This window comes from Micromys minutus (genome assembly GCF_963924665.1).
Source record: "Micromys minutus genome assembly, chromosome: 15".
NCBI lineage: Eukaryota > Metazoa > Chordata > Mammalia > Rodentia > Muridae > Micromys > Micromys minutus.
Genome location: NC_137984.1, coordinates 3134203 through 3160822, shown reverse-complemented (window position 1 = coordinate 3160822; position 26620 = coordinate 3134203). Strand labels below are relative to the sequence as shown.

The following is a 26620-nucleotide window of genomic DNA, read 5'->3' as shown; positions in this document are numbered from 1 at the left end:
ACGCGGCACTCTGGAGACTGAGACAGGAGGACAACAAATCTGAGTTTGAGGCCTACCTGGACCGTAGAAGGAGACTACAATAAGACCTTGTCTCAAACTAAACAGCAAGCATTACATTGCTAACTCAGAAACGTTGCCGGTTAACCGCACGTGCTGTGGGCACAGCCCAGACATAGAACCTGCTTTCTCTGGCTGAGGTCCTACCTAGACTCAATCTCCAGTGCCCTCCGGGGAGAGGAAGAACTATAACTACACTTCACTAATTTTTCACTAATGATACATCCTATGATAAAAGCCTTCCACACACAACAGCTTTGCTAGGTTGTGGGGAATGCGCTACACTTCTGTTTGTTTCTGTTTCCAGGGGTGGGGTTTGAGGCAGGTTCTCATTATTGAAGGATGGCTCTGAACTTGTGGCCACCTCTTCCCAGATGTCAGGGTGACAGGCACACACTGTGCCCGGTATCAAACCCAGGCTGCATCTGACAGCCCAAGTCCTAGATTAAAAAATACTAGTAATAATGACAGGACTTACTGTTTACAGTGCATTCCACTAAAACTTAAGCAGGCATTGGTTCTCAAAATACAACACTCTTGGTGATACGATGTTTTTGTAACTGGATTCAAATAAAGCAGAGGTTTAACTATATTTGCCACCGAGGAGCTAAACGCTTGTTATGGCTGCCAGCCCGTGTCCACTTAGGGCCACTTTGTGTTTCAAATCTTCATTGCTCTTTATACTCCCAGCTAGATACTATCAAATTTTGCAAGGTCTTAGACATATGTTCAATCACTTGCATCTTGAGAAGAATGCTGGTGGATGTCCCTTATCATGAGAAAAAATTTAAACTCTCACTAGAGGGCAGCAGTCACTTAAAAAACAAATGGACACAGGTGGTTTGGAGAGGATTTTTCAAACTCTCTTCTAACATTGGGTCATCCAAGTCACCAGATAAATATGTAAAATACAGATTTTTTTTTTTTGGTAGTATTTTCATATTCCTGAATTAACCATCACACCCCAACTCCGAAGGAGCCCATTCATGTACTTCAGCCGTGCTGTAGAGACCACACAACGCTGTGGAACTGCTTTAGATGTAGTGTTCCCCCTGCTCCTCCACGTCTACCTCAGAAGTCAGGGGTCCCCAATTGCATTCACGACACAAACACTCATAATCCAATGCTGTCCTTCACTGAGTTCTGCGAAGCAAGGCACGTGATCACAGAGCTCTCGCATACCTATAGCAAATTCAGGGGAATACGAGACATCCGGGTTCCGTGGCACTAGGAACTACATCCGGGTTCCGTGGCACTAGGAACTACATCCGGGTTCCGTGGAACTATGAACTACAAAACCATGAGAGACTAACACGTGCTACAATGAATCTGTAGAATCCTTGTAAAGGAAACAGGAGGGAGAAACAGTGCAGGCTTTCGGTTGTCCGGCTGTATAAAGCAAAGTATTTACCTAATGAGATGCTATTGATCCAGGAATCAGAGGGCATCTTGGGAAGCATTGCTATCAGAACCTTCCAAAAGTAGGATATCTTCTCAAGAGTGCTTTGTAAAAGACGTCTTTATATTTAAATTTAACTTAAATAAGGGTTTTTTTTTCTTTTTAAGGCATATCCACGACAAAACAGAATCCTGAAACTGAATTCAGGCCAAAGTTTAAATTAAGATCGGGCAACTATCTATCAATCAACAGCCTAAAATATTTCTACTTCTTCCTTCTACACTGTAAAGACACAAAAGGACCTTACATGACAAACTGCCCTTCTATTGGAAAAGACCTATAGAATCCCTTAAAATATTCCTGTCTACCTAGTGCCAATTGTGGTCACCAGGATCCAGATCTGCTTTCTCTGGCTCCATCCTGATTTCCTCTCTCAATCCCTGTTCTTCTTCCGTTTTCCTACTATTCCTCTGCCTACTTCCCCACTGCCCAATCTTATATCACACTAACATAAATCTACAAATGTCTTTCATAAAAGACTTGCATTGGTCATGGTGTCTGTTTACAGCAGTAAAACCATAAGACACTAACTCAAGCCTTTTCTTCATTCTCTCTGGAGCCATATGGGCCAAGGCAGAAACAGGAACAATCTTCTGTTCATCCTGGCTTTGGTTTCCTAAGGAGTCCAAGCTTGAACTTAATACATCAAACACCATAGGAGACAGCAAGGAATTCTCCACTCCAGTCGTCAGTGACTTATTAGTCAACCTTTATAGAGTGTGGAGCAGGAGGCATGGGATGAAATGCCATGGCCCTGAAAATGACTGGAGCAAACTGAACCAGAATTCTCTGCACTACCCCAGGAAGGTAACAGCTCTGATGACAGACAGCTATGAGGAAGTGCCTGTTGGCCGCATGTGAAGGGCTCTAGCTCGTGCTGACACTACTTACTGGAACAGCAAGCGTAAGCTAGGCTGCTAACAGAGGATGGTTCCGCCAGAATTCCTGAATCCTCACCTGATCCTCTGCTTAGACTCTAGCAGCATCAGACACCAGGGTGTTCTAGATAAATAACATGGGCACTACAGCTGTGTAACCAAGGAATATGCCTGATAACAATGGTATTGAACCAGAATGTGTCTTCACCTCAGCAGTTAGTCAACTGAGGCTGGAAAATTGGAAGTCCAGGGCCATGCTTGACACATCAAGTTTGAGGCTAGTCTACGTTATATAAAATAAAAGTCAAAAACCCTGTCTGCAGGCTGGAGAGATTGGTCAGTGGTTAAGGACACTGAGTGCTCTTCCAGAGGTCCAGAGTTCAACTCCCACCAACCACATGGTGGCTCACAACCATCTGTAATGGGATCCGATGCTCCTCTCTGGTGTGTCTGAAGACAGATGGTATAGTCATATACATAAAATAAATAATTCTTTAAAAAAAAAAAAAACAAACCCTATGTGCACTGACTAGCAGTCACAATAGTCGGGATAGAGACGACTTCATTAAGTCTCACGCCTCCGTGGGCTCGCTGTGCTTGCTCGCAGTGGAGTAATGATGTGGGAAGATGATACTCACATGTTTACTTCATCTTCATTTAACAACTGCATCACTAGCAAGGTGATGTGAAAGGAGCCGTCACCAACCATGGCTTTGGTCAGTCGCTTATCCTGTTGCAGTATTGAATTTTGCAAGACTTTAATTCCAGCTGTGATCTAATCACACATACAAAAAAAAAAAAAAAAAAAAAAGAGGATTTAAGAGAATTGTTTAAGCAAGCAAAACTTTAAGTCAGTAAGAAAAATAAGCATCAATCTTTCAAAATTAAAGTGAAGTTGAGATTCCACAAGTGAGTAAATGTGTAATTGTCTAGTCATTGCCACACTTGCTAGATAGTTAACTTGGATGCTTGGTATGATGTATAAACATAGAAAATGTGTGTCTGTCTTTCGAGCATTGAGCACAGCGCTCTTTCTTTGCAGATTGAGTCACTCACTGAGTGGGAAAACTCCCTGTGGCCACACATTCTTTTAGAAATGTGTCCTTGTAATATGAATCTGACTCGCTAATTATGAACATTCCTAAGAGAAAAGCTTTATTCTTCCACAGAAAGGTCAGATCCGCAGACAACATTCCATCTCTGTTAGAAGTAACATTTATTTGTCCCACAGCGAGTGTGTTGGACCTGTTCCCTGCTGCCTTTAAGGTTCTCTGGGATAAGAGGAACTCCAATAGCAATGATTACTGCCATGTTTCCCTAACTTGTGAGAGGTGGGGCATAACCATGGAGACAGAGCTGAAGACGGCCAAAGTCTGAGGTGTGCACAGGGAAAAGCCCACAGGTCAGTCTGCTCTGTCTTCCCGCTCAGCACCTGCTCTTCTGGAACGGGTACTGAAATGCGACAGCGCATCTCCCTCCTCCATTTCCTGTGAGAGCCATAGATTCTAGTCAACCTGCAAATGGCCACACATCAGAGAGTAATCTGAAATAAAACAGCAAGCCCTCAGAAAGGCCCCTGAGAATTCATAAAAGCCTCAGGACAACAGAATTACTGAGAGAAAAGGAAAGGCTGTGCTGGCATGAAGCAGAACAAAACAGAAAAGGCAGGGGTAGGGAGCGCGGGGGTCATGAGCTTGGTGGGCTGTTCTGATTCTGGACTGTCTGTGTTACCCTGAACAATGGCCACATTATCCACCCATGAGATGCACTGAGCAGATGAGAAGGCACCGTCCTGGGTCCCAGACTTTCTCCCTGAACCAGCCTCAAGTCCCATGCTTAATTGGACCCACAGGTTCCCCTCCTTGTCCCTGTAGAACCTGCTCTGAGTAAGAAGCTTATGAAGTCACTTTGGAGAAAATCTCCCATTCCTGGTACCCTGACCACCTTCCTTGTGGTCTGCCTTCAACTGTGGTTCTGCCCAAGCCATGTGTTTCCTCTTAGCAATGATCAGCCCATTGACCTCACCACTGTTCCCTGTTACAAAGCCCCACTGTATTTCTGTCTGAATAAAGCCCATCTTACTCAGGAAGGTCATTCCCTACCACCTATATCCTACCTCTGTCTCCATGGACCCTGTTAAAGTAAAAACAATCTGGCCTTAAAATTGTCCAAGGAAGGAGCTGGAGAGGTGGCTGCTCTCCCAGAGGACCCAGGTTCAGTTCCCAGCACCCATGTGGCAGCTCAAAACTATCTGCATCTGAAGTTCCAGGAGTCTGACCCCCTCACACAGACACACATGCAAGCAAAACACCAGTGCACATCAATAACTTTTTTAAAAAATTGTCCAAGGAGATTAAAAATTGCCTGAACTTTGCTCAAATGGAAAAGAAATCAGCAAAATTTGAGTGGAGTCATTTCTAGTCATTGCTGGTTCTGTTACACAGACATAAATTGACCTCGGCCAAGCACAAGTACCCAACTACTATAGTGATTACATGACTAGGAGTTTCCAACAAGGTGAACCATAAAAGGCAACTTTGTAAGTACAACCAATTTCTCTACTTTACTCCCACCTTCTCCTATAAATACCTGCTCACAACACAAGGGAACTGGGGGGGGCTAAACCTCCTTTAACTCTACTGTCTCCAATTCACAAATTGTTCCTTACTCAAATTTAGATTTTCCTGAGACAGTGGTTCTCAACCTGTGAATCGCAACCCCTTTTGGGGTGGAACTACCCTTTCATGGGTCACCTTAGAGCGTCTGCAAATCAGATGTTTACATTATGGTTCAAAACAGTAGCAAAACTACAGCTATGAGGTAACAAGAAAAATAATCCTATGGTTGGGGGTCAGCACAACATGAGGAACTGTGTTAAAGGGTCACAGAGTTAGGAAGGCTGAGAACCACTGGGCTAAGAGTTTAGTGGCAAAGCTGGCACCCAAAGGAGATCCCAGTGACCTCCAGGAGCACTGAGGAGCCAAACTAAAGGGAGGCACAAGGTCCAGGATAGCTCCAGCAGGTGGAATACGCCTAAGCCAAATACTGACCAGATCTTTAAGGGCTGCTTCTAGGCTGACAAACATGAAAGGCCTGTCCAAACTATCTCCACTGTCAGAAGGCTGAGCAGTCTACCACTCGGGCATAGAAGCCGGGGAAAAGCAGATGAGTCACCCTCCGATTACAGGGCCAGATCTTCACTTGTAAAACATTTTCATTAAAACACAGCTTGAGTATTTTTTTAAATTCCATCAACTCTGTTATTACAAAGAACTTGTAAATGAAAACATCGCACGGCAAAGTTAAGCAGACCCAAAGCAGGAGTATCTTCGCAGTACTGAAATGTCTTGTACACAGATCTGTCAGAGGGCTTAGTCTTCTGCAGAGAAGGTAGGACTGAACCACAGCCAAACAGCTTAAAAGAACAATAAGAATAAGACAGGACCAGCTCGCTCAGTGAGCACAGGGACCTGCCGCCAGCCATGATGCCTGAGCTCAATCCCTGAACCCTTGGTGGAAGAAGAGAACGGAGAATTGACTCCCACGAGTTATTCTCTGATTACCAGATGTGTACACATACAAACATACACTCACACACTCACATACACATACTCCTATACACTCACACACATTCACACACAAACATATGCTCACACACACAAATATACACATACAAACACACACACACAAATATACACATATATAAACACACACATAAACACATACTCACACACACTCCCATACACATATACTCATATACACTCACACATACTCCCATACACATATACTCATATACACTCACACACACACACACACATAAACACTCATACACACAAACACACATACACACAAACACATATATACATTCACATACACATATACTCACACACACTCAAACACCCTAAATAAAATACAATAATTAATAAATTTTAAAAATAATCCAGATGACTAAAAAATACCTACAGGGATGAAAACGGAGAAGCTGGCCTCGAAGTCTTAAGCAGTCCTAGCCCAAAAAGCCCTGCACCTGGTAGATTTCTGTCACCCTTACAGAGTGACACTGTAAGAAAAACACTGTCTGGTATGCTATCTGTTCCAAAGAAACTGCCTTTTGGTAGAGACCTCTCCATCAGGAGGCCACTGGAGGTCTTGACTACTGAAATAAAGCCCAACACTATCTGCTCCACTGGGCTCTACCCCAGTACTTCCGGTAACAGGCTCGGATCAGAATCAGCCGGAAGGCGCACACACACTGTTGGAAGACAGAAAAACCCATCTTCCCTGCTTTATGCTCTAACAAGCCAACAAACCGCTTTAAAGAAAAAAAAAGTATTTCGTTTGGGGAGGGCGGTGTTCAGATGAAGTCTGGAGAGTCTGCCTGACCGGTCCCCAGATCTCCTGCAGCCAGTCTCCGAAAGTCCCGCTAGGTGACGATAGGCTCACCAGGGCTTTCTATGCTGAGGGCACACTGTTCTCTTCGGAGGGTTCCTTGACCTCTCTGAAGTGTATCCCCTCCCATCCCCACCCTGCACCCCCCTCCCCAACCCTATCCCTGTCACTTGAGGGTTTCCTCCTCAACCAGGGTAAAGATAAAAGTCACGTGAGTCCACTAAAGGCTCAACTCATCTGTCTTAGGCAATGCACTGTTAGCCCAGCAATTATGAGAAAATCCACTGACTTAATATGTGGAGAATCTGATACGATGTTCCTGCCAAAACAGATTAGGAAGCAACCCACTCCTCTTGCAGCACGACCGGCACCAAAACACACACACAAAAAAAAAAAAAAAAAAAAAAAAAAAAAAAAAATCTACCATAGAAAATGTTCAGGTCTATCAAGAATAGGTCCATTGCTCAGGACAAAAAGGAAAGCCAATCCAAGGGTTCCCTAAAACAGCAACTGAGAGACTATAGGGAGGTTTCTCTGGATTTGGGGGATACTACAGATCTTGGTTTCTTGGTTCTGATTTCTCCCAGAAAGGTATGCACTTTATATGAACTCAGAAAAATTATTCGAGAACCTTCTCTCCTGGAAGATATCCAGAAACAAGTTTCAGGTCAAACACAGTTGGTCCCATCCTTGTCATCAGCATTTGGTGCAATGTCTTACATGTGACATGATTTTAGGCCATTTGTGCCTCTGAATTATCCACGAATTGCAAAACTAAAAATGAAAAACTATAAAATGTTTTGAAGACTTATTAATTTCCATGAAGCCACATAATGCTTGTACCATAGAATTAACCTTAAACCTATAAAAATTTAAAAGCTAATCTAATCAAGCAATAAGTTTCTAACTATGCTTTGATGTTTCCAATTAATTTATAAATTCCTTGATACTATCTTAAGATGCTTTTTACTTCTAATTACAATCTTTAAAAGATAGAAAAACACTCCAGAATCTTAACTGTAAACGATTAATAGAAACTAATTTTTACAGTTACTGTTTAAAATTCTACAAAACCATTAAACCTTCCCCATCACATTATCCCCCACCACTGGTATAACTGTAAAAAGTATATTTTTAAACCTAATACTAACAGTCAAGCTTAAATATAGCATTGAAAGGTATTTCTAAAATAAAACTTTACTGAAACCTTAAATATTCCGCTCATTGGGTTAATAGAAAAATATATATTGAACCATGAAACATTACCACCAAACCATAGTCCACATGCCTAAAATAATACATTTAGAAAAGTCATCTTTATATCTTTGAAACTTTCTAATTGACTCAATGCATGTATAAGATTTTGAAATGGTATAAATTACCATGCCTCAACATGAGAGACTTAAGTTGTGCTCTAGTGCACAGTAAAAGAATGCCTTTGACCTCACCCTGTAACATTGTGTCATTGCTAAATCAGTGCCCCATTAAGAGTTACTAGAATGCTATCCAGGAATCTGGGTATAGCTCACACTGGTAGTGTACTTGTCTAGCACACAAGGTGATCTAGGTTTGATTTCTAAGACAAGGAGGAAAAGTACATGTGACATGCCTGCTACCGAACTTTCCTTTGTAGCTAAATACTCCTGGGGGATGAAGAGATGACTCAGAGGCTGCTCTAGAGGACCCGAACCTGCTCCCGGAACCCACAGAGGCTCACAGCAACCGCAGTCCCAGAGGATCCGATGCTCTCTTCCAGACTCTAAAGGCACTGGACATGTGTATGGTACACACACATTCACGCAAAATACCCATAAACACACACACACACACACATACAGAGAGAGAGAGAGACAGAGAGAGAGAGAGAGACAGAGAGAGACAGAGAGAAGAGAGAAAGAGAACACTAAATACTCTCATTTTTCGTGCCTGTCAACAACCATGAAAATTATTGAAAAACTAGTATTACTAGAATAAAAGTTTTTTTTAAAGCTTCAAACCAAAGCATTCTTTACCAAGTGTTTAATATAAGAAGACTTCAAATACTTTACTATTTTGGGGCTGAATTCACTAATCTTCCATACTTGCATTAAGAGTAGTGACTCTCACAAGATGAAGAACCCCAGCAGCAAACACTTTTAAAAGTCCTGAAGGAAATTTGTCCATTAGCATGCAAGAAGAGCTTATTTAGAAATTAGTTCCCTCCTCGTTTCCGTGACTTCTGTTGGGTCCTGGTGAGCCTTTCAGTCCTGATGGGTTTGCAATGGTTTGTGTCGTGAATGTTCCCCAGACCCCTGTGTTAGTGGCTCCGTGTCCAGGGTGGGCCTTAGGAGCAGTGGCTGTTTGAGAGCCTAGTGAGCGGTTACTGGATCACTGGGGGACTATCCTTGAAGGGTTGCTGTGTCCCCATTCAGTCCTCTTGCTTTTGCCAGGAGGAAAGCAGTTTAGCTCCACCACAGGCTCCCTACGGGAAGAGGACTGTAACCTCACAGGAAGTAACCTCACAGGAAGCACAAAAGTAAAGCCAGCCAAGGCCAGCAAGAGTCAATCTCAGACACTTTGTTAGGGAGATAACCAACACACAGTTACCTCTCACATGAAAACACACGAAAGCACATGTGGGCAACAGCCAGATAAATGATTCTACAGTTGTAGCCATTAAGATAAGCTTTACTATAAGCCATCAATTTCTTCCTTCTTTTAAATTAATACGTAATGACATGTTAACTGTGAAACACATACTCCTATGCTCTGGGTTGGGACACTAACTTGCTGCAACTCTAATTTATTTCCTAATCTAATTTCTAAACTAATTTCTTAAATATGTGAAATGAAAATTTTCCATAATAAAGAATTCCCAACTACTAAAAACACATTTAGAATCGAAGAGCCCTGTAATTCTGAGCGCTTTCTTTTTTCTTTAAAACTGGGTGCCAAGAAGCTGAGGCCAAATGTAGAGCAACTCATTGTGAATGTACTGGCTTCCGAGAGCCTGTTTGCAGGTCACTAAGCTGGAACTTGGAAGGCATTCTTCCATTGAAACAATGTGGCAAATGGGCCTTCTTTCCCAGGCCTTCCAATCCAGCCTCATAAGTAGTTTAAAAAGAAAATGAACGTTAATTAGATACTTTAAAACAAACAGAAAAGGCTCTTAGCAGAAGATCTGAAATATAAAGTCCTGTTCCTACGCAATTCTCCTTTTTCTCCTCATAGTACTGTGTAAACTTGAAAGTTTTTCTGCTCCCTAAAAGTCTCCCAAGACAGCAGGATTAAATTAAGCTGCATTTTCCACAGATATAAACCACCCTTCCCCATCTAAAACAACTGACTATTGACATTACATTGTGAAATCAGCATTCGTATTTATTAGTTTTAAGACTTTGGGGGTGGGAGGGTGGGGCTGAAACATTTCCTCATCATAATGTGAGGACCTAGGTCCAACCCTCAGCACCATGCTTAAAGAAAAGGGAGTTCGGATTAGGGCTTGGCATGGTGGGAATGCTCTGTGGATCCCCTGAGATGACAGCGAATACATACAGCAACTCCCAGAGTGTCAGTCCAGACACTGAGAACACCAGCAAGACACACTGTGGGGGGAAACGAACGGCTAGAGTGACAGGTGACAGGCAGCCAGAATCTCTGAAGACCTTTAGCTGTGGGATTGAGTGAGACTATGGGAGGTGACCTGGTCAGGGGGCAAGAGAGACTCAAACAGGCAGGATGGACATGGACCAGTAGAGTTCGTAATGCAGTGGGGCAGGTTACCAGGTCTGTGAACTCCAGGCCAAACGGAACTTCATCATCCTTCCTCCTACAGCCCCTGCGGACCAAATCCTAGTGAGGATGGAAAGAGCTTCGCTGCCTTAGCCCACGTGGCTCCCTTCCTCGGGTGCTGCATCCCATCACACGCCCCCACCAACCCTCACCGGAAGAGCAGGAGTCACGTTTGACAGCGGGAGGACGGAGACACCCTAGGATGGATCCAAGAACAAAAGCAAGAAGGGAAAACTCGAAATCCAGCTGCCGGCTGGACCTAGGCCTAGAATCCCGGCTACTCGGGAGGCTGAGGCAGGGGGATCACTGGTCCAAGGCCAGCCTAGACAACTGGGTAAGGCCCTCTCCCAGTCGGGAAGTAAGAATGCTGGGGGTGTAGTTTAGAGCTAGAGCATGTGTCTAATAATTATCACATGTACAATCGACCAATGAAACAAACCGCCCAGTTAAAGCACAGAAATAGAGATCACGCCGAGAGCTTGTTCCGAGATGCCAGGAGTGTGCACAAGCTACTCACAGACCCCTGACAAAGACTGGCCCTCTGAACACAGTTGAATCAGCAAAGGAGTGAGGGAGGGACACCTGCTGAGCCATCTAGAGGTGACAGACATCACAGCCTGACCACCCTCACAGCAAACACACTGAGACTTTAGTGGATTGGTGACTAAGCAACAAATCTAAACAAACAAACACCTGGCTTCTCTCCTCATGGTCACGTGTCTCCAGGAACTCACTCCAGCTGCCTACCATTTGGTCTCCTTAGGGCCTGTCTTACTTAACATGGCAGAGGTTCTTACCCTGCTCCTGCCAGATGTCTGTGTGCACATAGTCCTAAAGCAAAAAAAAAAAAAAAAAAAAGATTCGTGCTGAGTTTAACATGCAGTCGATTGAAGGTTCCTAATTCAAAATTCTAAAACCTAAAATGCCCCAAATCTAAAACACAATACAAAAAAAAAAAAAAAAAAAAAAAAAAAAAAAAAAATCACACCTGATGCCATGTGATAAACTGTAATGGAGACATGGGCACACTAAGTATCACGCACTGCGTTCCCATCAGGACACGGGAGGAAGGCAAGCACAAGAAGCGAACGCATTCCTTATTCAGACGGGAATCTCATGCCAAGATTCATCATGTTCATATGAACACCCCACTAGTCCAAACCCAAACTAGTCCAAAATGTGTCAGATTCCGGTCTCCAGCTGTCTAAGCAAGGGATGTGCATCCTACACAGCAATGAGCAGTGTTTACAGAAATGACCTTCCGGTGACACCCATCATACGAAGACCTATACAGCAAGAAGCCCATTTCCTGTGCTCAAAGACACTTCAGAGCCTCTTTTCCCACGTGGCCACCGCTCTCGCATTCTAAAGACTCCTCCGATGCACTGAGCAAGGCTTTGGGAAGGATCCTGACCTTGTCCTTGTGAGTAAGGATTGTACATCAGGATAACAACAGATGTCACAGCCCAATGACCCTCAGATCCAAACACACCAGAGGATCCGCCATAAAGTAACAAATCGATGGCTTCTCATCTGGTCACGGTCACGTGTCTTCAGGGAAGTCACCCAGCTGTCTACCATTTGTCCTAATGTCCCGGCTTCTGTCTGGCCCTGTTATCACCAGACATGACAATTTCAGTAATATTTTTCCAAACTATAACGGAAACCACTTTCTATAACTTAAATGAGAAGTCTCCTCACACGGTCCTTCTAAAATGTTATCAAACAGTATCAGAACCACAAAGCAAGTGAGCCAACTTGTACTATTCTTTAAAGATGCTTTAGAATAAAATTCTGTGGTAAACACAGGTTCGTAAGAAGCCCTGACCTTTTTGTTGGTGATGGGAATGGACAGGAAGTAGTTGGGTTGGTAATCTTTTTTGGCCTTCTTTCTCTTCTTCGTGTGATCACTCCTGCCGCTTCCATTTTCTTGGCTTCTCTTTGGGTTTCCTTGAGGTACATCAGGGACTAGAGGAAAACAGAGCAGAGAGAGAGGGTGTCTCACACAGGTAAACAATGACAGCCCAGCTTAAAATGGAAGGTGTGCAGCATCTATACACAGCAATACTGTATAATTGTCATTTTCAAATATAAAGCAGGGGTTGGCAAGCACTTCCATAAAGCACACAATCATACACAGTTCAGTCTTCTCGGACCACTGGCTCATGTTTCAGCTGTCTAACTCTGACAAAACAATGAAAGGATACAGCTGTGTACCAATAAAACTTTATTTAAAAATCAGGCCAGACAGACTTATACCTTAAGGTACCAGTAACAAGCATTCTCTGCCACATGCCAAAGGGTTTTAGTTTAGTTTTCTTTGTTTGTTTTGTTGACGAAGGGTCTTGCTATGGAAACCAAGCTTCCTCAGCCCCTCAAATTCAGGATTATATATATTAGCCACTACATCTGAAATCATAGTCTTTCTACCACTAGGGAAGTGAAGTGTTGGTTGGCTTGCTTATGTCCTTTGATATCCATTCCCTATGACCTAACTTCCTCCTGATAACCTCTCTTTCCCCAAGCACAATGTGCCACCAGCCTCAACAGCACTGGTGACCTAATACATGGTCCACTGTGGACACTCATGATGTAAACTGTAGCAGGTAGAATCATGTCACGTGGGCTGTAAGGTCAACGTACAATCTTTCCATTGGCCAAAGGCGAGATCATTTGAGCATCCAGCATCAAACTCAGTAGTGTAAATTATATCAAATATGATCAAACCAATCAGTCTATAATGATTCTAAAAAGAAAAAAAAATCAAAATGACAATTCGGTTACCTCTGGAAAAGTCAGAGAATTACTCTGAAAAGCAGTCTCTCGAGTACACATAGGACAACTTTACAACCTTGCAGTGTGTTTGCCTTTTTGTCCTGTTGACGCTGACAACCCGTGACACTGAGCTGTCATGGCAACACGTGAGCTGCTGTCATGGCAACCCGTGAGCTGCTGTCAGTGACGCTGTCTCCTGTTCTCAGAGAGTCTTCCTGTGTTTACCATGTTTATCTGTAGGACCAGAACCGAGTTTCTCTACTGTCTCACCCCGAGCTTCATTTTCCTTCCAATGCAGGGATCAAATCTGTGTCCCCAAAGACAATTTGCTGATACTTCCTTTCCTTGCTTACACATGAAAAGATAAAAGCCAAAGATTGATGTAATCATCTAGCTTACCAGATTATTTATAGCAATTTTACTAGTTAGCAAAGAGTCACCTGTGGAAGTACAGCTTGTAAACCCATAAACTTAATTTATTATCCTTGTTAATGTTCATAATGACTTCAGTAGCCATTAACTATGTGCCGATAAACTTGTCATTGACAAGGGCTGTTACTCTCTCAACTGCAGGTTTTTGTTTTTGTTATTTTACAAAAGCGCCACAAGTCAGCTTAAGTAAATCATCTATTTTTCCCCTCAATTCTATTCATTCCTCCTAAACAACAAAGGAGTGAATTAGAAGAGAAATTAATTAATTGATCTGTTATCGTGGTTTGTTTTCACACTTGCTCTTAATTAAAATGCTGAGAATAAATGAGACTTTGTTTTGGTATTTCCTCTCTAGTTATTCAAGCAGATAGAAGAAATCTTCCAAGTAGGCTGGAAATAGCCATGCACACCTATAATTCCAGCATTGGGAAGGCTGAGGCAGGGGAGCTACTCTGAGTTCAAGGCCAACCTGGGCTAAACATAGAGTCACTGTTGTAAAAAAGTAAGTATATTTAAAATATTAAAATATCACCTAGTGTGCTGGAGAGATGGCTCAGTAGTTAGAGCAGTGACTGCTCTTCCAGAGGTCCTGAGTTCAATTCCCAGCAACCACACGGTGGCTCACAACCATCTGTCATGGGATCTGATGCCCTCTTCTGGTGTGTCTGAGGACAGCGATAGTGTACTCATATACATAGAATAAACACATCTTTAAAAAAATAAAATATCACCTAGTGACATCACAGCCCTCTTAGTTTGCAATATTCCCTGTGATGCCACAAAACAAACAATAAAATGGCTTAATAAAGCAATTCTCAGAACGCACCCATGCATTATGCAAGACTCATTTCTGTATGTGGTGTTTGCCTTTCCAATTAACTATACAAAGGACACACTATAATGTAACTGTTTAACTGACAAAGATAATCACTGATATGTGTGTGTACTAAAATACAATCTTTTCCAAAGATTTTAGATGAATTTTGTTTGATAACTTTAAAATGTATAAACATAACCAGTTAAGAGGTAATGAGATGAGAATGTTCTCTATCTCAAAAATCTCTAATATGTTAGAGCTCTGTGTGAGAAAGCCCAGCATGACAGTGCACACTTACATTGCAAGTGCTTATGGGGGCAAGAGGAGTTCAAGACCAGCCCCAGCTGCACAGTGATTACGAGACCACTCTGAGTCCCATGAGACCTTGTCTCAAAACATACACACATATAGATAACACGAGTTTTGAGGACATAAAATAAGAATTAGTACTTTCTGTAGAAGTGAGTTTCACATTTAGGAAAGTCATGTAACTAAAAACCAACTCTGAAATGTTTTCTTTTGAATCGTGATGTAGCTGTAGCTTAAGGGCTCAGGGGGCTTGCCACCAAGTCTAATGATGTGAGTTCAATTCCCAGGACCTAAATAGTGGAGAGAAAGAACTGATCCCTTCAAGTTGTCCTCTGACCTCCATACATGTGTTCCGGCATGCATGCCCTCATACGTATACCTGTCTACATACATGCTTACATACATATGCATTCACACAAATAAATAAATAAATGCAACTATGTTGCTTGGTTGTTAGGAATTCAGTGAAACCAAAGCTCTGCCCCTCTTCTGTGGGAAGCAGACTGGGGGAGTCCCATGAGCAGAGTGACTCTCCCAGCTAATGCCCACTCCACTGTCAGAGACAAACAACAAAACCACAAGATGCTTTCTGGAGGCTTCCCAGATTTCTAACCAGTTGAGCCACAGTGCAGTTCTCTTATAGAGAGAAGAAACCAACTGAGTCGTGGTATGTCCTCTCTCAAGTTATGTTTGTTGCTGGATCACGCCTAAGCAACAGGCAAAGGTGTGATCCGAGCTGCTCTGTCTCCTCACCGTGTACCAGATCCTCTTTCATATATACAGTTATAGTTTATTTATCTATTTCTGTGTTCTGGTGAATGACTCTAAATGTATCTAGCATTCTTGTATCTGATTACATTTGAGAACATTTAGTATTCCTATATATTTCTAATGAAATATCCTCTTACATAAAAGCACCCCCAAAAATGCAAAGCCCCATTTCAGCCACTAACCATTTATTACATGACAGGGCAGGTCCTGAAATCTCAGGTGGTTCTAAAGAACTAAAGTGGGTTGCTGTCAACCACCAAACGATCTGCCAGGCCCGTGACTTTCAGAAGTAGCCGCTGAATAATCTTGTCCAAAATTTTGTGAGCCATGCCTTAATATCTGTGGCAGCTTTGACAACAAAGTACCGGAAACCGTGAGCACCTCAAAGCATGACACACGTGTACAAGGGAATAACTTAAAGATGAAACGTATAGCTAAATGCAGTGCCCAGCGTTTTACATATTTGAGTTTTAATGCTCTACTTACGTCTACCGTCATCTTGAATGTCTACAGCAGCAAACGGCATGTCGGCTAGAGAACCTACAGGGCTGGGTTCCAGGTCCCCTGCCCCTTCCTCTTCTCTCAACACGAGTTCGCACTTAACAGCATCTATCTCTCCTGTAACGAACCAAAAGCAGAAACAAGTCATCTGGCTGTTAGTTGTTAAACTCCAAGGAAGAAAACCAAATCAACTCGGCTGAGTGAATTCAATGCATAGTAATCTCTAGAAGGAAAGGTTATTACTTGTGACCACCTCAGCCAGGCAGGCTGGGGAGACCCGGCTGCATCTGTGAGCTTTGATGTGCTGGAGTTAACGGCTTTGCTGATGTTCTGTCGCTACCCCCGAGTTACCGTTCTGGGCATAGGTTTTGTGGTTTCCCCCTTTATATACACTGTGCTGACATTTATATACATGTCTTGGCTCCATGTTTCTCTCGCCCCTGCCCTGCTCATGTCCAGCCCTCCTTTCAGGTGGGCCCTGCTCAACCTTAAGCCGCTGGAAGGCTACAATTACTTACTTGCTCCTTTAACAGAGTCTTGGGTGTGTTTTGGTTTGGTTTGGCTTGGTTTTTGCTGCTGTTGTTCTTTGGTTGGTTAGTTGGTTGGTTGGTTTTGTTTTTTCAAGACAGAGTTTCCCTGTGTAATACTCCTGGGTATCTTTGACTCTCTTTGTAGACCAGGCTAGCCTTGACCTCCAGAGCTCCACCTGCCTCTGCCTCCTGAGTGCTGGGTGGATTGAGCCACTATGCCTGGCTTTCTTTGTTTTGTTTAAAGTCCTGTTTTGAAAGGTGTATTTCTTACATTAAACAGTAAGCTTCTAAAGCTTGACCTTTCCCAAAGGACATAGATGACGAATACATCAATAATCTTATCTTTCGTCCTATTTTTTCACCTACTGACAACAAACTAACAAAGGTTGCTTGTTGACTTGTTTATGGTATCTTCTCATGTCTATTTCAGTTATATGGGGCATTTGAATATGTTTTGTCCAATTTAGTTTTGTTAGGATATACTAATTATTATTTAATTAGGATATACTAACCATTGTAATATTTTCATATGATAAAATAGTGTGTTTTGATCACAGTCACATGCACACAAGCACACACAAGCACACACTTTACCTCTCATCCTTTTTTCCTCCCAGTCTGTGTTTCTAATTTGCATTAGGTCTTGCGTTTTCTTTTTTCTTTTCTCTATAAACTCTTCCACTCCATCATTACACTTAACACTGTAAATCTGGCTAAAAAGACTTGACCAGCAAGATGGCTTCCTGGGTACAGGTGTTTACCATGAAAGTCCGGCAACCAGAGTTGGGGCAGCCAGAACCCATCCACAGGTGGTGGTGGTGGTGGTGGTGGTGGTGGTGGTGCTGTTCTCTGACCTCCTTACACAGATCATCCATGCCTGCCTTCCCATGTACGCAACAACCATTGAAATATGTGGCCCTAATATGCGTTTTTAACAATTCAACTATGAGAAGCAAATCATCCTCACGGTATTTTGAGACAGCCCACCCGTGTCATGTCCTAAAAGCCACGTTTCACACTTGGCCTTTATTTTCTTATTATGGGAGAAGCACCCACAGTGCTGTAGGTAGAAGACCAAGAAAAAGACCGGAACTGACAGTTAATCGCTAAGTGTATCTGTTGGTGGTCTGTCCCTCACCATGCCTCCATTAGCAGACACAAATGTTATTTGTACTGAACAAATTCCTCTGCTCTTCCACTGAACCTGGGGTCAGTTTCCAGCACCCAGCATGTCTGTTAACGCCAGTTCCAGAGGGTCCAACACCTTCTCCTGACCTCCACAGGCCAAACAGCCTTACCCTCAGAATAAAAAGATTTGGAGGGAGAGGGGAGGAGGATTGGGAGGGAGAGGGGAGGAGGATTGGGAGGGAGAGGGGAGTAGGATTGGGAGGGGGAGGGGAGGAGGATTGGGAGGGGGAGGGGAGGAGGATTGGAGGGGGAGGGGAGGGAGAGTGGGAGGGGGAGGGGAGGAGGATTGGGAGGGGGAGGGGAGGAGGATTGGGAGGGGGAGAGGAGGAGGATTGGGAGGGGGAGGGGAGGAGGATTGGGAGGGGAGGATTGGGAGGGGGAGGGGAGGAGGATTGGGAGGGGGAGGGGAGGAGGATTGGGAGGGAGAGGGGAGGAGGATTGGGGGGGGAGGAAAAGTGGGAGGGGGAGGGGAAGCGGGAGGAGATGGGCTGTGGCCTGAGGTTAGAGATGGTTCAGTGGGGAATAGCATTTGTTGCGCCCTCCAGAGGCCCAGGCTCATGTCCCAAGGTCAAGCACATATAGCAACGTACCCACTCCCTGGAGACTGAACAGTCTCTTCCAGACTCCTCAGACACCTGAGTGCTGCACCGTTCATACATTCAGGCACGTGCACATACAGACATACAGAAACGCATGCATACATATGCACACAAAATAGTAACAAAAATCTTTTTTTTAAACTATGACTTACAGGGCACTGCGGAAAACACTTAGAAGTACAGCACTTCATAGGAACAAGGCCCTAGCTTTAATAATCGCTAGCAACACACACACACACACACACACACACACAACTAAAGGAAAAACAAACAAACAACTATGTCCTGCGAACTGGGACTGTCTGGGCCTATAATCCTAGCAGTAGGGAGCCTGAGGCAGGATGGTCTCAATGTCAGTGTTTCTGCAGCATGAATTCAAAACCAGCCTGGACATCATGAGTCTTAGCTTTAAAGATACACCTGACTCTTCTACCTTCTCCTCCTACCACGTATACTACAAGCATTTTGGAAACACAAATGCAGTTTGGACTTAAACAAAAGTTTAGAAAGATCAGTATGTATCTTGAATCTTTACAATTATGTAAAGAATCATCACCCACAAACAGCTCACAGTCAGAAAACCAAACAGCACTTGTCAGCCAGGCAGGGGAGTACATCCATGACTCTAGTCATGGCACACAGGAGAATGCTGAGTTCAAAGCCACACTAGCACATCCATGACTCTAGTCATGGCACACAGGAGAATGCTGAGTTCAAAGCCACACTATAGATCTTGACTCCAAATAACAACATCAATGATAAAGCAATTTTTAAAGTACTTATACAATTAGAGACACCTGTACACTACCCATAACATATAGACGATCGCACAGAATCTGAACTGGAGGAATAAATAAGCTATGGCCCCCTAGCTCTTTCTCAATCTAGCACGTAGTGATAGGAGATAGTCCCGATATGAGATTATTGTATCAATACTATTTCCCACATCTACATGCCACATTCTGACTTACAATGGCTTCAAGTAGAACTTTTCAATCTCATGAGGGTACAAAAGCTGGTTATCATTTTTACTACTAAGATTAAAGGGGAGCTCTCAGAGCCAAGGAGGCAGGGTGTGGGGTCAGGATCTCAGAGCCAAGGAGGCAGAGTGTGGGGTGGAGTTGAAGCTCTGGTAGCCAACTAGGCAGGGTGTGGGATGGGCTTAGGTTTTTAGAGCCAAGGAGGCAGGGCGTGGGGTCAGAACATGGGTGGGGTTCCTTGTCCAGAGTCTGTGGGAAGTGTTCTGAATCTTGTTCTCTGTTCGACTTTCCTTCCTGTCAGCTGCTCAGGAAAGCATTTAGTCGAAAGCATGTTGAAATCTTGAGTGTTGATTTCTCTCCAGGCTAGTGAAATAAGGCACACCCCCATCTTGTGGGATGCTGAGGGTGGGGGACGGCGGTAAGCCCCAGTTTCCACACAGCCCCAAGATTTCTGAGCTCTAATACATTCTAAAGGCGAGAAGAATCACTGAATAGCACGGAGAATTAAGTCATTCGTTAAGTCTTTGATGCAGTTTAACTTATATCGTAAGACCAGTTTAGCACCACAACTGAGCAAGAAAAGCATGCTAAGCGAGTCACTTGAAGAAGCCGAAGAAGCCGCTGCACCAAACCTGTCCACCCCCAGGCCAGTTAAACCAGGTCTAGGTGGTGTAGACCAGGCTATCCTCCAGATTCCTTAAAAGCTCATGGGTGATTCCCACGCCCAAGGGAAGCTTGAAAGCCATTGCCGAAACTCTCACTTTTCCTGTCCCTTGAAAGCCATTGCCAGAACTCACTTTTCCTGTCCCTTGAGCCTTCTCCAAATGATGCAGTGCAGTAAAAAGCACAAACAATCGCAAAGTAAAAGGGCTGCCTAGTGTGTGAGCAGCCCAGTCTCCCTCCAGGAAGGGCCCACTGGGGTGCATGGCTGCAGATGTCCACCTGTCTGTCCTCTCCATGTTAAAAGTGACCAAGTTACCCACCACTCTAGTTAGGAATATTGGTAGAAAGGGGAACTTTCAGTAAGTACGGTCACCCTCCTCTATGCTCCCCCCAACATCTGTCTGGCTCCCCAATGATAATTCCACTCTGAGCACTGAGCCAGCTCGCCAGCAGGGACCCTACCAATTTTTACTGAATGACTGAACAAGCAAGTACACACCTGGGAACCGTTACTATTTCACTGTGGTGCTTCTGTCTCCATACCCACGACAAAATGACAGTACTTAACTGCAGTCTCCGGGCATGGCATGGTCTCTCATTTTCATGGGATTCATTTAAAAGCGTAAAAATAAAGCCTAAGAAATGACAGTTGAAGATCCGGCTTACCCACAGACCGCTTGCCCATGGTTCTCCACCAGGGGTTCAGCCCCACTCACCAAAGTCAAAACTAGAACGAACCGGTATCAGGAACAAAAATTAAAGCACACTATGATTTACTCTAGAGCACTCTTTTGTGTTTGCTTGTTTGTTTGCTTCCTTGGTCTTGGTTTTGAGACAAAGTCTGCTACATTACAAGCTGGTCTCAAACTCAACATGTAGCTGAGGCTGGCCTTGAACTCCTCATTCCCCACTTCATCCCTCAGGAATGACTGTGCCCCTAACAATGACCGTCCACTCACCATCCTTTCACATAGTCAAATAACAATTAAATATTAAACTCAAACTCGATCTTTTTATCAAAAGTGACAAAACTTAAAATACAAACTGCCTTCCACCGTCAGAGAACAAAACAGGGAATTTTTACAGACGAGACTCAACACCAAAAAGAGAGTATCGCCTGCAACTAATCTTTTTTTCTTTTACTCTACGACAGTGGAGTCAGCTTTTGTTTGGGGTGAGCCAGTTGCTGGGCTCTTCAAGCACGTGCGTCATTATCGCTCAGTCACCTTGGCCACTCCAGCTGCTTCACCACCATCCTGAACTTGTCCCCTTCTCTGTCCTCCTGTCACAAGTACTTCATTTCTTTCTTTACTGTCCCCACCTTTAGAATTTCTTCCTCCCCTTCAAGATTCACTTTCTAGCTTCGTGACCTACAAGCACACATACATAAATACATATGTGTATCTACATATATAATTTAGCTTAGGTCCACACAGGAGAGAAAACATACATGTTATTTTTCTGAGTTTGGCTTATCTCTCTTAGGATAATAATTATTTCCAGTGCTGTCTCTTATCCTGCAAATACCACGACTTCACTTTTCTTTACAACAGCGAAAATGTGCCGCATTCTCTTCCTCCACTCATGCGTGGATGGGCTTCTGCGTTAGTTATATTACTTGACTACTAGGAACAGTGTGGGAATAAACGTGGATATGCAGCTATTTGAATGTATACCTAGCAGTGTTATAGCTGGCCATAGGGTACAGCCACAGGGTACAGCCATAGGATACAGCTATGGGGTACAACCATAGCATATAGCCATAGGGTACAGCCATAGGGTGTGGCTATGGGGTGCAGCCATAGCTTATAGCCATAGGGTAGCTATGTTTTCAGTTTCTGGGAAGTCTCTATGCTGAGTCACACTGTATTGTTACACAAGCTCACCTTCCCATCAAAGGGTTTATCTTTCCCCACATCCTTGCTCCTGTGTGTGTTTGCTTTTTGTAAAGACAGTCTTTTTATGTACCCCAGGCTGGCATTGAGCTAGCAATCCCCCTACCTTAGCTGCATAGGGCTGGTGTGTGCATCTAAATCTGCCTCACAGATCCCAAAAGAAAGTGCAGATTACTCCACAGGATTTGCTCAAACTTCAGGTCTGTATGTGCTGGGATTTGGGCAAAGTCTAAGGGAAATAATTAATATATCCATCACAACCACACTGCCTCTTACATAAGGTGTAAATACTTCTCTCTGGGGAAACTTCCTTAAAACAGTCAATCATAGGCCGGAGAGATGGCTCAGTGGTTAAGAGCACTGACTGCTCTTCCAGAGGTCCTGAGTTCAAATCCCATCAACCACATGGTGGCTCACAGTTATCTGTAATGGGATCCAATGCCACCTTCTGGTGTGTGGGAAGACAGCTACAGTGTGTACATGTATACGTATATATAATGAATTAATAAAAAAAACAGTAGCTCATTAAGCATTTAAACCACAAATTCACTGTTGTGGTTACTGTAATGTTGCTTAAACAAACCAGGTCTGGTAGCACAGATGGAGGCAGGATTATAAATTTTAAAAACAATCCCATACAACCAATTTAGTGAGATTTCTACCTTGGATTTAAAGTTAATGAAGCTTGGGATATGAGAGAGAGAGACTTCTTGCTTGCCACGTACCAGACAGAGATTCAGCTCTACAAAGTGACAGAATGTGTAAGCCAGACATGTTAGGTCACACTTGCAATCCCAGGGAGGTACAGGCAGGAAGATGAGAAGTTCAAGGCTATCCTCAGCCTGAGCCACATGGCACAAAGAATTCTAAAGTCACCCAAAATTTGATCTGTCATTAAAACGAAATGTAACATTTACATAAATCCAAATAATCACGGGAGTAAATGATATACTAATAATTATTTAGTGAAACTGGAAATTAATAGCATTACCAGTTTGGCTAATTAAAAATTAACATTACCAGCATTACTAGCTAACATTTAAATGGGTACTTTATGCCAGGCAAACACACTTTTTTTTTAATTAACTTATTTATTTCATGTATGTGAATACACTGTCACTATTTTCAGACACACCAGAAGAGGGCATCAGATCTCATTTCAGATGATTGTGAGCCACCATGTGGTTGCTGGGAATTGAACTCAGGATCCCTGGAAGAGCAGTCAGTGCTCTTAACCACTGAGCCATCTCTCCAGCCCCTCATTTAAATCTTAACAATTCTGTTATCAGAAAGACTATTACACCAGGCACTGATTTAGAAAACTGGCCGACCAGTAAAGTAGATTCAGGAGCTACCATTTGGATCAAGTAGCCCTGTGACAGGACCCACCATCTCCACAATCAACCAGGCCCTGCACTCTGACCATACTAATGGCTGCTCTGTGAACTGGAACAGGAAGCAATGTGCCAACAGGTGAGGAGCATGGAAGACCGCCCAAGGTTTCCTATCACATACACTCAAACAGGCCTCCTCATAGCCTTGCTTGAAGGAAAGGGAAGGGGGAGGTAATTTAAATGCCTAACAGAGAAACAATTAGACGGGGCATGCTCAGTCCAGTGACTGAAAACCACGGCTCCGAAGAGTCTGACAGGGGAAACTCTAACAAGCAGGTCTGGGTATGACTGGGAGGTAACACCGACTTAGCAAATGCAAAGCCCTAGGCTTTATCCCCAGTGTTACAAAACAAGCATGTGATAAATCAAAAAACTGGGAGACTGCATGTTCCCAAGATGTACAGTTAGGAAAGGAAGAATAAGGCCGAAGCATCTCTGAATGCTAAATACTTTCCAACCACCGCACTGGGTTGTTCCTAAAGTGAGCATTGCTTTTATAAGAAAAACCATGGATGTAGGTATCCAAAGGGTCCTCCAACGCCACCCATGTGAACGCATTCAAATACTCACAGCCAGCCTAATCATCAAGTCACAGGTACACAAGTCACAGGTACGCTTCGGCAAACACGGTCCAAGTCATATAAGCAAACGGAAAACAAAGACAGACTGCCCAAGTCATGCAAAGTAAGTTTCCTAGCTGAACAACAGAACACAGCGTCTTTAGGCCAGACTCTCTCCTGGTCCCTGAGCTGCTCCTTCAGCAGCTATAGGACAGACGGTCATCCACTATGGTCTACCTACTTAGATTAGCTGCGTAAAGCGGAGTCTCCGGAAACGTTCAAACTTCACACCAGCCATGCTTACCAGTGTGCTTCCATTTCCTCCTCAGGGAGAGGGAGCAGTCCAATGATTAGGGAGAAATTGACGAATCGAGGCTACAGGAATGGAAGGACCCAGTAAACCAGACAAGCCCCTTAAGCTTTGTTTCTGTAGGGAAACGACGCTAACAGCATCCCAAAAGGCGACGCCACACGGCGTAAGTAGATGAGAAGAGCCTTCTCCTTCCATTTCCCTACTTCCTTCCGCCCATTACCCACACCCCCTCATCTTATAAAAACATCCCAAGCAGGGCCACTCGGGGCCTCTCCCCACGTGATAGGTGTAACCGCATTCACAGGAAAGTTACAAACACGTGTACATTATTCACACAATGTATATTCACATGTGAAGTATTTGCATAGCATGCATAGACGACCTACTTTAATGTTCTTATGCTTTGTATACATTCAGGATATAATGATCTCCTATAACATCTCCCCCTTCCCATCCCCCTGTTACTTCTCGGTTCCTTTCCAAGTCCATCCTCTAATTCCTACCCAGGTTCAGCACATAGCTAAAGTTGAACCAAACTGAAGTTCATTCTGGGCGCCAGGAGATTGGTGCCCGTTTTAAGTGCCAAGCGTCGAGTAAAAATCCTAAATGAGACAAGACGGTGTTCAGGGGTTTCTATTTGCCGTTTTAAAAATAATAAATAAATATATAAATAAAACGGACATTTGGTTGTTTTGTTTTTTCTTGATTTTGTTAACCTCCCCAGCACAGTAGGAAAGGATGTGTTGTAAAACTTTGGGCCAAGGGTCACGAGAAAGGAAGAGGCCGAAGAACTCGTGGGATCACACCCTCTCCACTCGCGGTGTGGAGTGGTGCACGGAGACCCACGGATGCAACCAAACTGCCCGGACTACCGGGGTGCACCGGGGTGCACGGGGTGGGGGGGAGGATCGGCCGCGAGGGGCGTGGGGTGCGGGCGAGCTCGCCCGGGGGCGCGCAGGCCGGCGCGCTCTCACCCGCGGCGGGGCGCTCCATGGTCGCGGCGCGGAGGCGCGGGCCCGTGACGCGCGGGACTGCGTGGGCGCGGGCCGCGGCGGCCAGGCCTACGGAGGCACAGAGCCCCGAGAGTCGCAGCATCCCCGGCACCCGCCGCTCCGGGAGGAGCCGGAAGGGGCCGGCCGGGCGCGGCGCGGGTACCCGGATCGGGGCGGTGCCCCGGGGCCGCGCTGGGTCCGACCTCTGGCCGCCCTCGGTTGTTTCCTGAGGCGGGGGCCCTTCCCGTCCCACGCTTGGCGGGGCGAGCCTGGGACCGGGAGAGCCTTCCTTGGCCCGCTGTCTCTTGGGAAGCCGTGTGTTTGCTTTAGCGTGGAGCTTTGGAAACACAGATCTGATTGCAAAAGAGGCGGGCTGAGCAAAATGTACAAAAGCGAGGCCTTGAACGTCGCTATAAGGAGATGCTTTTATTTACTTGACATTATCCCCACCCCATCCCCCAAAGTAGCATTTTTTAACAGCAGCTTAATAACTAGAAGTTGGAGTCGCTAAATGAAATCATCTACAGAGTTTTTGCAGACTAGGGCCCTCAGTATCTGTGTAAATAAGAGAGAAAGCAATTTACTTAAAAAGAAAAAAACAGCTAAAATATGAATAGGTTGTATAGAAATGAATGCTTCTGTTCTATTTTGTTTTTCCGGGCTGGGGGCAAATGGTGGTATTACTGCTGGCTTGTTGGGGGGGGTGTTTTTAATTTAAGAAAACGTGGTATTGTATCGTCCATAATCCACTGATCCAGCCCACTTTGAGAACACTCACCTTCTAGAATGCACAAGAGAACAGAGACAGCATCCACATAACTACCGTAGTTAACACAACTTGTCTTCGTGGGACAGCCCTCATGACAGTGCTCCAGAGCTGTGTGTACGTGGAGTTCAAGGCCAACCTCGGTGTGCAACACAGTGACACAGTCTTAAAAAGAAACAATCATTAAAAATTGCCATGGCTGCGGGCGTGTTTTGGTGTCTCGTGTGTATAAATTGGACCTCTCATGTAGCCCAGGCTGGCCCCCAAATACCTATATAGCCAAGGCTTGCCCTTGAACTTATGATCTTCCTGCCTCCAATTCCCAAGAGCTTGGATTCCGAGCCTTGGTGCTGAGAATCGAACCCAGGGTTTTGTGCATACACTGGAAAACCTCAAAGGGGGTTAATGTGACTTCTAGCTGTCTCTTCTCTGTAGCTGTAGCCCTCAGAAGCTTATAGGAAAAGTATGAAGAGTCCCCTGCTTGATGTTTAAGTCCCAGCCCCTTTTTGTGGATCTACATGTAAGACAGTCTTTTTTTTTTTTTTAATTGGATATTCTCTGTATTTCAAATGTTATCCCCT

General features: G+C 44.2%; 1 protein-coding gene across 2 annotated transcripts in view; it reads right to left on the bottom strand.

The window, feature by feature from the left end:
- The window catches only part of AKAP7 (A-kinase anchoring protein 7), a 99578-nt gene extending 74195 nt beyond the window's left edge, over positions 1 to 25383 (bottom strand). For both annotated transcript variants that reach the window (XM_080929294.1, XM_080929295.1), the window contains exons 1-4: positions 25256 to 25383; positions 16145 to 16276; positions 12383 to 12522; positions 3033 to 3169 (exon numbers count right to left, since the gene is read on the bottom strand). In XM_080929294.1, coding sequence (XP_080785420.1) covers positions 3033 to 3169; positions 12383 to 12522; positions 16145 to 16276; positions 25256 to 25376 — 530 coding nt within the window. In that variant the 5' untranslated portion in view covers positions 25377 to 25383. The remainder of the gene's footprint in view (positions 1 to 3032; positions 3170 to 12382; positions 12523 to 16144; positions 16277 to 25255) is intronic.
- Between the last annotated feature and the right edge of the window lie 1237 nt (positions 25384 to 26620).